Source organism: Athalia rosae, chromosome 8 (assembly GCF_917208135.1).
Source record: "Athalia rosae chromosome 8, iyAthRosa1.1, whole genome shotgun sequence".
In the NCBI taxonomy this organism is placed as follows: domain Eukaryota; kingdom Metazoa; phylum Arthropoda; class Insecta; order Hymenoptera; family Athaliidae; genus Athalia; species Athalia rosae.
Window position 1 is genome coordinate 1,061,665 of NC_064033.1, and position 15,037 is coordinate 1,076,701.

A 15,037-nucleotide genomic window follows, 5' to 3' on the forward strand; every position below is an offset into this window, starting at 1 on the left:
CGACGACGTCGACGAGGATCGAAGCCAACCGCGGCGCGATGCGACGATAACGTAACAATCGTCGAGGCGTGCGTTGTAAATGAGAGACATTGAAACGAAGTGAAATATATTTGAGAGTGGAATAAAAAAAAAAGAAAAAAGGTCAAATAAAGTAAAAAAATAAACGAGGCGGGAGGAATGGCGCACCCTGTATATATAGACCTGTGACGTCATATCACCAACGAACGCGGGCATATAAAGTACATCCGGTGGGTGTGTCGCTCCCATGCCCTTTGTGACTCCGTTGTGTACACCTATATACCTATACGTGTATATGCAGGCGGCTGCAGTAGGTACGAGGTCTTTAACCACCACCACAACGTCGACCACCAACACCATCTCCGCGTCTTGGAGCCATCGACGGCGGTGGCGCTCGAGTTTAAGTATTGTAATATCGTTAGAACCGTACGAGGTTTGCCATTTATGTATTCGGTTATAGGCGAAGGACTCGTTTTTTGTTCGTTATACCGTTGCACTTCCATTCGCGCCAGAAAGGGAATTAGTAAACTGGCGATCGTATCGCGAATCGAAGAACGGGCCGCGGATCTCAACGCTCGAGAGTCGCGTCTCTCCTTTTCCGGAATACGGGGGTTTCCTTTTCTTTTTTTTTTTTCTCAATTCTCTCAAGTTACAAATTGCAATTTTTTTTCACTCGGATTACGCAACGAAAAAGAAAGGAGAAGGAGAAGGAAGAAAAAAAAAAACCTGTCCACGAGTGATTTAGCGTTCTACTTAACAATATTATAAATTGCTCGCCAACTCCCTTCGTGATTCAGAGAGTAGGAAATATGATAAAAGTCGCGAAAGGCAGAGCGCGAACTCGCTACGGAGTATGAGGAAACTGGACGCGGGGTGGAGTGCACGAAGTGGAGGCTTGTAGGTATTATAATTAGGTGCGTTTCGCGTAGGATAGACGTAGGCATAGCGGCGGTGGTGGTGGTGGTGGAGCCGTGTGTGCATTCACCGGTTGCGAGGAATGACGTATTACGGAAACTGCCAGGTAAAAGCGGGGCAGCCCGCAGTCCCGCATTTCATCCGCGAACAAACGCGATCCTTTAAGGTCTCCCGGCATCGCGCAGGGCCGAGAATTCTGCAAAGAGCGAGAACGCAGCGACCGCGTATCTGTCGAGATTGTTGATTAATATTCGAGTTGGGAATAAAAGCGCGCGTTGATAGCCGCTGCCCGAGACTGAGGAAACGCGCCTTGGGTGGCAGTCCGCCGAGTAGGCAACCGGCTAATTTATGCCCTGTTCGCGCGGTCCGCACAACGCCGGTAAAGCTCCCAAGAGTCTAGCGCACGGCGTAAAACTCACTTATCTCGCCTACGTGCGCTTTGAATTTCCCATAACGCGGAACAACGCGACGACGACGCCATTCCTTCCCTCGAAATGCGCGATTGGACCTCCTCGATCGACGATCCTGTTTCGCCCGTCCTCTCCACGTTCCTGCGGGGAAATAAAGGAGAACGCGACAGGGGCAGCAGGGCGCGGACGAGTCGTTTGAATAAATTTGGAATTTCATTTTGTCAGCCTCTTTTTACATCTGTGACAGATCCCCGTTGCCTACCTACCTACCCGTTTAGTTACGAACGACTCGGCAAGTTTATGACAACTTAGCGACCGACCGGTCCTCGTTGTCTCGAGATATCCGATATTTTCATAGAGAGAAAAGAGAGACCTCCCCGGACGACGAGGGGGATTCCAAGGAGGAAATTTCAAGAGCGAAAAGCTCACGTATGTGGGTACCTCATTGTAACTCGAGAGAAACAATATGATCGTTGGCGGGTGCGAAAATCTTACGTGGGAATCTATCGATAGAGCGAGCGATACGCGAAATGCGGTGGGAAAATTTTTTTTTTACATTTTACAGCCTCCTCCGCACGAGTTGTGCAGAAACGACCGAAGTGCACATCCGGTGATCCGGTTTCATCGTCGAATATCTTTACGGTGAATGATGGAAAAAAAAAAAATAAATAAATAAATAAATAAAACAAACACTCGAAAATCTACACGAGAATCTTCTGGTTGCCGACTCCGTGGGTCGATTCGAATTGCCCTCGCGGAATTCTTTTCGCAAGAAATCGCATCTTGGACGAAACGAGACAATCCCAATGGGGGGGGATAACGAGTAACAATAAGTAATAAGACGAAATCGCGATGGCAGAGACGGGTCGGATTCCATCCGGCGCGGCGAAACGATCGGCTTGTAAGAATAAAGAAGCGAGAACTTGAATTATTGCGTGGGTGGCGAATCTCTGTAATCTCATCTCGCTACGCGCCTAATGACTCTGGTAGCCGCTCCGGAGTCTCCGTAGTCTCAACCTTCCCACCTCGATTGTTTCGTTATTACTTCGATTCGAGCGAATAGGATTTTAAAGGGAAGAGCGATGAAAAAAAATAAAATAAATAAATATCCTCGCGAACAAAACCGGGAACAATTGATTCGGAATCGATCCGGATACAGCTTACACGTCTTGCAAATCCACATCCGCTACCCCCTCAGAGGCGCGTTGGGGTAATTTCCGGTCCCGAAGGACGAAAAAGCCGCGAAGGTTGAGGAGATGAATCGCTGACGGACGTGAGACACGTACAACATGCATATTCCGAAAGTTTCACGCGTCACCCGTGTGACCCTCGGCTATCAAGCTCGACGAAAGATTTCGCAGCTTCTCGCAACGCGTAAAGTAGGTAGGTACGCCAGACGATTGAACCGTCAGACGATGAATATTTTCACTCGACGCGACTCGGCAGCCGGTAGAGAATTTTCTCGTCGAGTAAACCAGCGAACATCTAGGTGGGTCGCGTACGTCTGACCCTTGGCCATTACCCGAACCTTCGCAGCTACCGGTTTACGATATCCTCAGCCCTTCGACGATCGAGGGAATCGATACAAACGCCCCTTCGACCCCCTTTTCCCGATCGGTGCGCAGCCGTTCGTTATTTCGGAGGATTCGTCGGAGCTCGTCCGAAAAAAAAAATTTTCACCCCCTCGCGCCGGTCGTACCAGATGGTGTCTCGTCCGGCTGACTCCCCGTGACGTGCGGGAGCGCAGTGAAGAAGGTGTTGCGGGAAGGAGTGCGGGCCATCGCGATTAGCTCAACCCGAGTCGAGTCGGTCGATCCGTGAGCAAGGAATGCGTGTAACCGAGTCGAATAGATCGTACGGTGCCGGGGCATCGGTCGAGACACCGGGTGAGTTTTGCTGTCGACGTTTCTACTCGGTGGTTACGGGCGGCTGTCAAGCCGGGCTACAGGGTACGACGTTTGAAGGCGGTCGGGCGTTCGAGTATCAAGGCGAATGTAACGAACTGAGAACCGCGCTGCCGGGGAACGATGAAACGAAGTGTAAAAAGGAAGGAAAAGAGCGGTGTGTGTATATGGAAAGATATACAGGCGGCGGCGGCGGCGGCGGCGGCGGCGACAGCGCTACGTTGAGGTTTTAACCCACATCGTCGCAATTATCCTTCTTGACTTTCCCGTGTCTCACTTATCGCCGTTTACAATCCACGATCCGTGCATCGCCTCGCGTAATTGCCACTCGTGCAAATTCCGCCCGCAAACGCCACCGCAAACACCACGCGCCGACCGAGCTGCCGATCCTGGAACCCATTACAACTGCATCTACCGCGGTCTCTCTCCGATAATAATTTCCATGCAACCGCCCACCCGTATTTACACTCCGCTACACGCGCTCTATCCAGCTGTAAACAGCGGAAGTCGGCGTACGCGTCCTCGAGTATCACCGAGCTTTTAATTCCGGAGAGTTATTTTTCCATCGTTCCCCGAGGATTTTTCCCTCTCTCCCGATTTCCGTCGCACACGCGCCCGATCAGCGGTCGTTACGACGCCGGAAAAAAAAAGTCGATTTTACACACAACGCACGACCCGGACGATTTTTCGTAAAAAATTTTCACGACAAACGACGGCGTAATGAGAAATAAATAAGCGACTCCGGGTCAGAGTCCGGATCGAGTCCACCGCGACGACGAGGAGGACGAGTCGGTACCGGGACGACGGTCGTCCGTTACGGAGAGTTACACGGAGAGTCGATTCAGTCGGATCGGGAACCGCGAGAGCCGAGGGAACACGGTGACTGTAAACGGGGGATCTGGAAGGCGAGGTCAGGGGTCGTATCACCTTCGAGCGTCACGAAGTCGCCTTCATTTCCCCGGATTGCCTCGTTATTTATTACCTTTCTTCGTGTCTGGCGGCGGCGTCAACCCCGCGAGCCCCGGAACACGATCTACCGTACGGGAAAATTACAAAATCTCCGAAGTTATCCGGTCGATTCGAATTCCTCCTACCCCGAGACTCGCGCGGAGGAATTTTTTTTTTTTTTTCATCCTTAGAAAATATCGCGCGACGTGCGTTACGAGATCGAGATAATCAACGAGGATAAGCGACGCGACGAAGTCGGCATAATAATTCATAAAAGTACAAAGCGGAAGAATTTCGAGTCATGATATACAAATGCGAGTACGTCAGCGTTACGTTATTAGATAGTTTCATCTGGGATACACGTATACGTCGTCGTATGTGAAATATTAAGCATACCGTCTCCCGTACAATTTCTATTGTCCATTTGGAACGGGAGCGAAGCCGCCGCCGGCAGAAGAAGCACAAGCGAGTCAAATAAAGGTAACGGCGAGGCAGGTACTAAAATACGTCTAGATGCAACCGCTGCAGGCGGTGCATCGCGTATCACGAGCATATAATGCGAGAATCGCGACAAAAAAAAAAAAAAAAACGCATCGAACGAAGAACCCTACGAACGTCCCGTTCGATGTGTAGATCCTTCGTAGATCGAACAAACGATCGATGTAATTCCCCGTCGAGCGGGGATGACGTGAGCCATTAATTACCGGAAACGTGACCCAATGCGGCGGTATCAGAAGCACACGATGTGCCGCCGCGGACCAAAGGCACTCCGACCCGCGGACCCCCTTCTGCCACTTGGTCCGATCTCCGCGCCGACACAAACCGCACCGCTTGTGTACACGTATATATCGAATATCGCTTAACTTCCATTCCGTACAATGGGCACCTCGCCTGTACATAATACGCGGAGTTGGAATCACTTTCTCCGTACGGGGTACCGATTTTCATCTATCAGACTACCTGGCGACAGTCTCCTCGTCGTCGTCGTCCCCGACATAACTCCCGGGAATTTCAACTCTATATGCAAATGCAAATTCACCTATGAACGGGTACAACGCCAGGAAACTCGAGCTAATGGGGTTACAGCATCGAGGCGCGTGATTAAGACTTCTCTAGATCCCGATAAAGAATTGCGCAGAAGTTCAAATTTCTCGATTCAACGTTCGGATCGGTGAATCGATCGAATCGAATCGGTGGTTGTTTTGCGAACGATCGCTACCTTTATGGAAAGAGAAGAAAAAACGATTCCAAAGTATCTCAAAAAAATTCGGTGAGAAATTGAGGGAAAAGAAAAATTCAATCGCAGTCGACGGAAAGGTTCATCGGTGGGATAATTGATCGAAACGCGTCGATAATGTTTCGACGTCCAATTATTTTCAGTTATCGTCGGCCACGACCTATATCAACGTAGGCGTTGTAACTGCATATTATTATACGAAATCTCATGGTTTGCCTCAGCGACCCGACTGACCACGGCGCTAATCGCGTGACCATAACGAGAGGAGGTAAGACGTACGCGGTTAAATTAAGCGAGCTTCGAGCCGGTGTGGAGAGCCGGTGGTATCGGATCGGATATTCAATTTCAATAATTCTCATCGCCGCATGTGGTGAATACCGCGTGACGCGTATCCGACAGAACATGAGGCATATCTATCGTAACGGCTCTCTCGCTCTCTCGATCCTTCGGGCATATCGAGGCTCGTTACGATATTGTATTATTCGCCGACAAAAGAGCTCACTCGGCGTTGATTATTGATTAAGCCTCGAAATTATTAATCGATACGATCGTTGCGTAATCGGGGATACGTTACGCGCGTGACTCGATCGTCCTCCCACGTCCTGTCACGCGGGTGAACCCGATCGCCCGATAATTCGCTCCGTTGCGCTCGCGACGAATTCGGGAATCGCTTCGTCCTTCCGGAACGGCAGGATACGCGGAGCTGAGCGGAGGATTTTTCGACGGTGCGGAAGGAACGAATATCCCTCGATGATGCGTTGCACGCCGGTGGCCCGATAATCGTCCCCGTCGTATACCCCGCTCGTATCTGCTACGTTTTGCACGCTTGATTTATGACCGGCTGCTACGGAGGAAGAAGGTGAAGATATTTAATTTCCGTGCGTGCGGCCCGGTGCCGCTGAGCTGAGCCGTGGAGCCGAGGTGAGGTGAGTCGTGGCTGTTTGTTTATTAAGTGGAGTGCAGTGCGGTGCAACGCTGCAACGTGGCGGTGCACACCGGTGCGGTGGAGTGAAGTGCGCGCGAAAGCGAAACGTGCGGTTCTGCAACCTTGGGCGATTCTTCGTTCACGCGGAAAGCCTTTGGCGTTCGCAAACAGCCCTGCGCACCGAGCTAGCTGCTGTGGCGAGCTGCTGCTGCAATCTGAAACTTGCACCCGGCTCGCGGCTCTCGGACTAATTACCCCAGTTAGCTCATTATCTTTATAGTGCAAGCTATCGATCTCGCGGTGCCTTTTTTTCGTTCCCTCCGAACCGGCAATTTTCATCCGCCGTACGCGAGCAAAACCGAAACGTGCGGATTGGAGTAAGGATGCGAAAAAAAAAAAAAAAAAAAAAACAAGACAAAAAGAAAGGAGGATAAAAATGATAATCGCGGTAGCTTGTGACCTTCGACGAGTCGTTGCGGTTTGCGAATCGTGGTATATCATCTCTCGCAATGCCTGAGATTACGATCGGAGCTAGGCGGCTAAATTCGTTTTTGATACCTCCGACGTGCCGATCTTTTCCCTTTTAGCCCGCGTTACGTACCGCGTATAACTACGATCCTCTCGGCGTGTACACGGTATGCAAAACTTAAACCGCGGCGCGTCGATGCCGCGCTCGGCCGCTATACCCGATCATCAGTTGAGAAAGTGGCGTTGTTCACCGTATGCAAAATCATCAACAGCGCACCTCGTACGCTCCCTCAGCGAGTCAGACTGCAGTCCGTGTAAAATCGGACGCCTGCAGCCACCTCTGGTCTTTCAAAAATCCCTATTTCAAACTCTGAAATTTCTATTTTGCAGCTTCGTAATTTTTTTAGAAATACGTCCAATCCTCCCGTGGATATATTTCGTTACTAAGGTTTCGTCCCGTGTTTCTTTGGACGATTTTAATCTGTAGCGTGTCACGAGTTAATAAAACTGTGGCGTGGGACTGAAGTCATCGATAGAACGAACGAACGAGAGAACCCCCTCGGAGCGAGTGCAGCGTATAAAGGACAAAACCTCGTTTCGCGGAGTGAGGTGAATTATTTTTATCGGGGACTCTATCGGAGACAGGAAAGTGAATACAGACTTTGAGACTATTAGCCTATTAGCCTATACTCTGATCCCAATAGATCAGTTCGATATAATTAATGAGCACGATCCACGATTCCCATACACACCTCTTCCCCCCGTCCTTCTCTCTATCTCTCTCCCTCTCCGTTATGACGTCGAGCAGGCCACACCGTCCTCTCCACGTGCACCACCTACCCGTTGTCCAATCGTCCAGGAAGAAGAAGGAGAATCCACGGATCCGTGGATCGACGAATTCTGAAATTATCGTGCAAGGAAAATTCAACCAACTCACCCCGATGAAATTAGCGTGGAGGCCGGGTGACGTGGAAACAGTTCCCTCCATCCCTTGCGGAGTCCTTGAATCCTCGGTGACTCCGACCACTGGATTGTCACAATCACTTTTGTCCTGCACGTCGCAGTTATTAACTTCAGATCCATTTTTATAATCCAACGAAAACTTGGGCACACCTTCGACGATCTCCGCTACCAAAGTGTCGCTCGATTCGCACTTCGAGTCCAATTTGGTATCCATATCGACGACCAGTGTTTCCGATGACGAGGCTGACGCCTCGACGGCGACAATTTTCTCTCGAGATTCGCAAACTTCGACGTCCCGCGCGTCCTCGTACAACGAGGAGCGACTCCCTCCGATCGTCTCATCTCTGGACCGCGTCGGCGTTCGAGATTCGCAATTTTTTTTACAAATTTTTTGAGAACTTACCGGCTCCAGATCCGAATGATGCTCTTTGACTTCGTCGTCGTACCTCTCGTCGACGTACCAGGACGTGCATTTTTCCCGCCGCTTTTCCGCCCCGCCATCCTCGGACTTCGAAAGAGCGTCCTTGCACTTTTTTCTCAGATAATTTTTCATCCGTTTTGTTTTGCTCTTTCGTGTTTCGTGGCTGCGAGGTAAGTTCGGTTCGTATTCCCACGGAGTTTGCTGCTGGGCTTCCGAAACTGGTTTCCTACTGCAGTTCTCCGCCTCGGATGATCCGAAACTGGACCCGCATGACTTACCCTCATTCGCGATTTCCAAATGCGACGATTGGTCCTGATTCTCCGAGGCCAGCGTCCAGGTGTCATCTTTGTCCAGTACCTGACGTTCGGCCGGATTCACCTGCGAGCAAAAAAATAAAATGCAATTAGAGCGACGACTCTTTTTTTGCGGCTCCAAAAATTTCCATAGACTCTCGGTCGTTTTTCAAAAGTGATTTTCCAACGAAGGTATATCGCACGAGCTTCTACGACAGCTACAGGTAGTACACCTGGAACCCGATGAAATCCGAGACTCGCGTATAGCAAGTTTCTCCGAACTCGATCATTGCCGACGTTGAGATCATTGCGAATTTATAATTTCAGTTTGTCGCGAGGAGATATATTTATGCTATAATATAGTAGTAGGGCGCAGGTATCGAATTACGTTGCGAAGCTGTGCGTGCCGAAGCCGACTCGTTCGTTCCTCTCGTCCGCTTCCTATCCCCGTCTCTTTCACCGGCCAGACGCGGTTCCGATTCCGCATTCGTTCCGGATGAAAAAAAAAAAAAAAATAAAATAAAATAATCCACGTACGCGGTACGATACACCTACCTATCCACGGATCTAGGAGAGAGTGATTTTAGGTGCTCAATTTCCTGCGCCACCCCAACGTCCCTCCGCGTTTTCACCTATACACACCTATAGGTATACCAAAGCCTGGCACAAAACCTCGAGGCTGCTTGTAATGCTTCACGTTTATTTATGGGCGGAACTTAGCGACCGACTGCTCGATGCTTACCTATGCCCACAGTCAGCTGACGAATAGAGTCTGTCTATCGATCGGTTGAGTTGACCCAGTTCGGTGAACATCCACTTATAACTGCCCAGGTAGACCAAGCGCGATGACCGACCCCCGCCCGATATTCCCGCTCATTACCAATTTATGGATTTTTATTGTCAACCGCCCCTACGCTACCTCAAGTTTCTCTACCTATCCCCATCGTGGGCTACAAATAAAGTTCAACCACCGGACGTCGATGTTAATTTTCGACTGCACTTTGTGAAAAAAAAAAAGGGAGGGGCGAATGAAACTGGGGGGTGGTACGGACGAGGGGTGTTCGAAAATGGGACAGGGAATGGAGAATTTGAATTAGGGGTAAAACGAACGACTGAATTATTTGCTCCGGTAAGAGCGTGCGTCGCGTGGGCGCGTGGAAACTACTAGCGGAACTGTAAAAAGTGTTGACAGTGCCATTAGGGTCCGATCGCTCGTCGACGGAGAATAAGAATAAGAAGAAGCCACGTCGGTTTATTTACCCAGTCGGTTCCATGTGTTACGAACGTACAACACTTACGCGCCTAACAACGTACGTACGTTGGCGCGTTCGTGTTCGTGGTATAATGCGAAGCCCGATAAATAAATGAAAGCCCCTACACTTGTTTGTCACGATTTATTACATTACGCGTATCGATGTGAAATACCTGTGAGCGCGAGGCGGATCCGCTACGGATTTTCTGTATCACCGAATGATTACGGTTCGCGCGCCATACGATACCTAGATTATTTTCACTTCGCTCATCACGCCCACCCTGTATATGTATTATACATGAATTATGAAATGCAGCAACTCGCCTATGACCCAATCCGGCGTTGAATTTAACTATTGTCAATTAAAACGTTGCTGCGACTCGGACGATCCGAGGCGAATCAGGTCAAGCGTGGATATAAGATGGTTGGGCATACGTAATACTCGGTTACAACGTGAAGCCGGCGTTGATTTTAAGCCCGCGGGGCAAGTTCCTCGGCGACAAGTGGGCCTCGTATCAGCTCAATAAAAAAGTAAAATTTATTCCGGCGCTGATCGAAGCTAGCGATCCGAAACTTTCCTAACGGTCCACGAATGGGGTGAGTTTATCCCGTTAATTAGGCTGGCGTTCTTACCACCGTATTCGAGTTTCGAAATTTCTTCTCCTATTTTTTTTCTTCGCGTTTTTCGCTTCTCCCGCTGAGAAGGCATGCGAGCGGCTGATAAGTTTTTCTTTCTCTCGAAATTAAACTTATCGTTAATCCAACGTGACAATCTCGAGTGTATACGGGCATTAAGAGGAAGAAAAAGAAAAAACCTCAGAACCTCGGGAAAAGGTAATAGAGGTACGTGGAAAACAGGGAGGACGCGCAGAGTGTGAATTGAATTTCTGAATTTCGTTCTGCCAATTGTTACTCGAAATCGCAAACGTTTTTTTTTTTTTTTCGACAATTTACCATTGTCGTACTTATATTCTAATAACTCGCTACGGATGTTATTGCTTCCCGGTTCATTTACCTTTTTTCTGCGCAATAACTTCCAGTCGAAATGAGTCATTCTGTGTATAAAAATTTTCTGCGCAAACCGCAGGTAGTCGATCCGGCGCAGGGTTCAGGTCTTGAGTTACTGCGGGATATTTCGTTGCAACAGCACCAGAAACGAGGGTAACACTTCCAATTTGTTCCCACGTACGATACGCGAGGACCGGAGAACGACGCTACGGTCAAACTGCTGCAGCTCCGTTGCCGCTGCATTTATCAAGCCGTCAGACGTTCAACAACGCCAACGTGAATAAATTTCATTCATCTCTACCACGTCGTGTGCACACGCGCATCCAGCTATACACTCTCGTATATAATATTATTCAGCTGATTTGTCGTGTATTATATATTACACGATGACCGTAATTTTTCTCGAACCGATCAATTTTATTCAACGACGCGTAACTCGAAGATCTACGTCGTTCCTTATTTTGTTTTTTTCAGCTTCTCAAAATTTTTTTCTACCCAAGTTCGCGTCGTATCCGCTCGATCGTGAACCTACACGATACACTGATATAGAAATCGATTTCCAAAGCACATTTTTACCAATCGCGAGGAACACGTCCCTATCGTTCGTCACAAAAACCATCACATCGATTTCATCGAAATTTAATTGATCCGTCGGCACTGTACATCGAAGCACAAAGGTGATCAGCGGACGTCGTTCCTTCGAAGTTTATCCTTCGGGATAATCGAGAGCGTAATTCATAATCGGGCGACCCGATTCGTCAAAGCAGTCAATCAACGTGCGCGCGATCCGTTGCGATTTTACACGAGGGTTGATAAGGACGTTAAGGGCGCGGACCTCCGTCGTTCCGTACTGTGGAGAATGGCGAGCGAATTCGAGGGTAGTCTGGAATACGAGAGGGGGTGGGGGGCGGTTGCCGGGGGTGTAAAAAAAAAAGGTGACCGACGAAAGCGCGTCCCGTTCGTCTGGGTCGCGACGGACTGCGTCGCGTCGAATTTTATCGCGAACGACCCCGCGAGTCTTGAGGGTCTACTGTCAAAATATGACGGGGTGCGAGAGCGGGCGAGGGTTGGACGGGATAATTTAACGCGACGACGAACGACGCAGCTACGTTTCCTTCCCTGGATTCGAGCTTCGCAGCATTTGATATCAGAACGCCTGCGCGACGTCCTCGCCCTCCGTTCCTCGACGTAGCGGAGGGTCTACGTCGCGGTCTTCTTTCCACTGTCGATTCGAACTTCCAACGCTTCAAACGGTACCCGAACGATTAATCCGTTAGTCGCTATTTTATATATTTTATCCTCGCAAGTTCGATAATCCTTTTCTTTCCCCGTTCGAATTCACACCGCGAATAAAATACTGCACGGCCACCTCATCCCACCGACTACGTACAATTCTATGCGGAGACGCGTTGCGATATTCTGGTCTCAGCCTCGAAACTGCGGTCACGTCGTACTTTAATCATTTTTATTCGTTGTCTGAGTAACGTACACGTGCATGATCCGGGTATCGCACACATCCGTATGAAAAGTTAATAATAAAAAGAATGAAAGGAAAACGGAAAAAAGTAACAACAGGTTCGTTACCGATCACATGCTCTTTTTTCTCCTGTTTTTTTTTTTTTTCTTCTATACCGTTTGCGCTTTTTTTGGTATACGCGTATTTCACCTATGCATGAAATAGGTGAGTGAGTATGTACCGTCATGATCGCGTTACGTAAATCGTGATATCCAATAGCTCTCGTATTATATGTTGTTCATAAGTCCCCCGATTCCCTCTATACGTATAATGTACACGTGTCGATTCGCCGCTGATAAATTTATGATAAATAAACACCGACCAGGCGAAATTTGTATCTGCGATGATCGATAATTGAAATCTGAAAAAATTCGTCGACTCCTTCCGCTTTTCCTCAACACTTTCGAACGAAGAATTTTTTGAAAACCGTTTCGTCCCGCGTTTTGTTATCCAACGATTCGGTCTTTGTTAACAATAAGTGTACAGCTACGCCATCTCTGAGAGAAAGCTCGAACACGTTACTTAACAATGGACAGGGTAAAAAAGAAGGGGTGAGAGTCAACGACCACTTTATGGGAGAGAAAACGTATTTCTTATGCCTGCATTTTATTATAGAGAATTGAATTTAACGGGAGCAAAAACTCCGGCGTATAGGTACCTTTAACATAGATGAACTTTGGTCCTTCGTTGCATCGAAGGGGGTTGAAGGGGGTGGAATAGAAAGCGGAGAAACCCTTCGGGAAATCAAAAACAAATCGAACGGATGATTCAATTGAATTACGCGAACCCCGAAGAAACTATGAGAAACAATACAGATATAATTTGAACCTAGGTCGAGAGATCGAGAAATAGAAAATCGAGCGGATATAATAATACCTGTAAAGTTTTTTGGAATGATCATATTCCCCCTGATCCGGAGTCGGACGAATGAAAGAAGGAAAACAAAACCGCGAAATGATTGATGACCGATTGTGAGTCGGTAAAACTACCTCGAGTCTTTTAATTTAGGCGATTCGATTTGGGGCATCTCATAATCTTGATTATAATTTTCAAATTACATCTCAATGAAAGAGAAGGATATAGAAAGGGGGAATCAAGGTTTGCAATCAGTCAAATGACATCTGAATTATTGATCTCTAATTACACGATTTAAATTGCGGGCGTACAGAAATGAAAAGTAAGAAAAAAAAAAAGGAAAAAAGTCTCCTAGAGAAAGTATGCATATATCAATGTAATAAATATGTACCTAAAGGTATTCACTCTCTACAGTTACGGATAACTATATATCCATGCGTGCACACGTATGTACGCGGGTGTATCGTCCTGCAGGTATGAAATTTACAATCGCGCACGAGGCATTCCGCGGTGAATAAATGACTTTGTCAAGTGTGTAATTAATCAATAAGAAAGTATACATATACGAGTACGAGCCTCGGAGTCCGTATCACATTAACTACCGCATCGCAGCTGAGCGAAACGTAATTTGTAAAAACGCTCGAGCCTACGTACGTCTGGATAGATTGTGAATTCGTAATTTTTTTCACGACTTTTTCCCCCTCGTCACTTTCGTGGGTCACACCCTCCCGGTTCTCGGTCCCCGCTACGCGAACGCGTGGCACACCTGCGGGTTCCACCGGATCCTCGGAGACAAGAGAAGCGAAGGAGAGACGACGCGATATAAACGCGTTTACCCGCGTTCATCGCGTACCCCGTGTGTTTGAGTTGGCTGATAAACGATGGCTTACTCACGTTGCAGCCTCCCCGGTACATAAAAGCCACGATAAGAGCCAACCGGTGGATAATCCGAACCTGCAGCCGTTCGGTCTGCCGTAGTTCGCAATCAAAGTGTCAGCCGAGTGCGAACTACTTTTCAAATCTCGGATAATTGAATACCCATAAATTACTCTCGCGATGGGTCGTATACACCACAGCGGATACGTGTACCTCGGCATGGAAAAAATATCTAACGATCGATTCTATTTCGCCTGAATGCACCTCGTTATTTCACAGACGTGTGTGTAGGTGTTTGAAATCGCGTTACGAATAACGGGAAAGAATTAACACGAGCGAATGCCTCGTAGACAAGTTTTCCAAATCGATGTCCGACCAACTAAAACACCTTGTACACCACAATGGAAACGAAACCGCGGCGCACACTACTCTACTTTTCTTTTCGTCGAGTGGAAAAAATTTTTCTTTAAACGTCTCCCGTATATTCAGTTGGACGGTATGCAGTTTAGGTGAAAGTTTTCAAAGACTTTTCCTCCGTATTTCTTTTCCTCGGAGCTGCAGCTGCAGCCGTATGAGATATAGAAATCAGCGCGTACGGTCGCGTGGATCGGTAAGTTGTATTATTTTCTCTATAAAACCGTCCTTCCGGCGTCGATTCCATTGTTCCATATAGATCACTCGCTCCGATCGATAATAGACAACCGATCACCGATCATTGTTTAATACGTACCAATCGGAACACGCAGCACGAAAGTTACGTACCTACACGCATCGAACGCGAGGTAAAGTTATCGATACCTACACTAGAAAAAAGTCCATGTATAAAGTACGCTCTATCCAGAGATTTATTTATCACGCACCGATCTAGAGAGCGTTCAAAATAATCTCGAGGTAATTATACCCGCAAAGTCTAATTAGACGTTATACTCCCGCGCGCGCGCTCATACCTTCGCGTTCGCCGGTAGAAACTGTATATTACAACCATGTGTGTACATACGAATACCTTTTATGTGCGTGTGGTAAATCTA

At 48.1% G+C, this 15,037-nt stretch overlaps 1 protein-coding gene across 1 annotated transcript in view; it reads right to left on the reverse strand.

Annotated features, from left to right (window-relative positions):
- The window catches only part of LOC105692398 (rho guanine nucleotide exchange factor 40-like), a 121,611-nt gene that overhangs the window by 96,214 nt on the left and 10,360 nt on the right, over positions 1-15,037 (reverse strand). Inside the window, 1 exon segment of the mRNA XM_048659852.1 lies at positions 7,763-8,587. Coding sequence (XP_048515809.1) covers positions 7,763-8,587 — 825 coding nt within the window.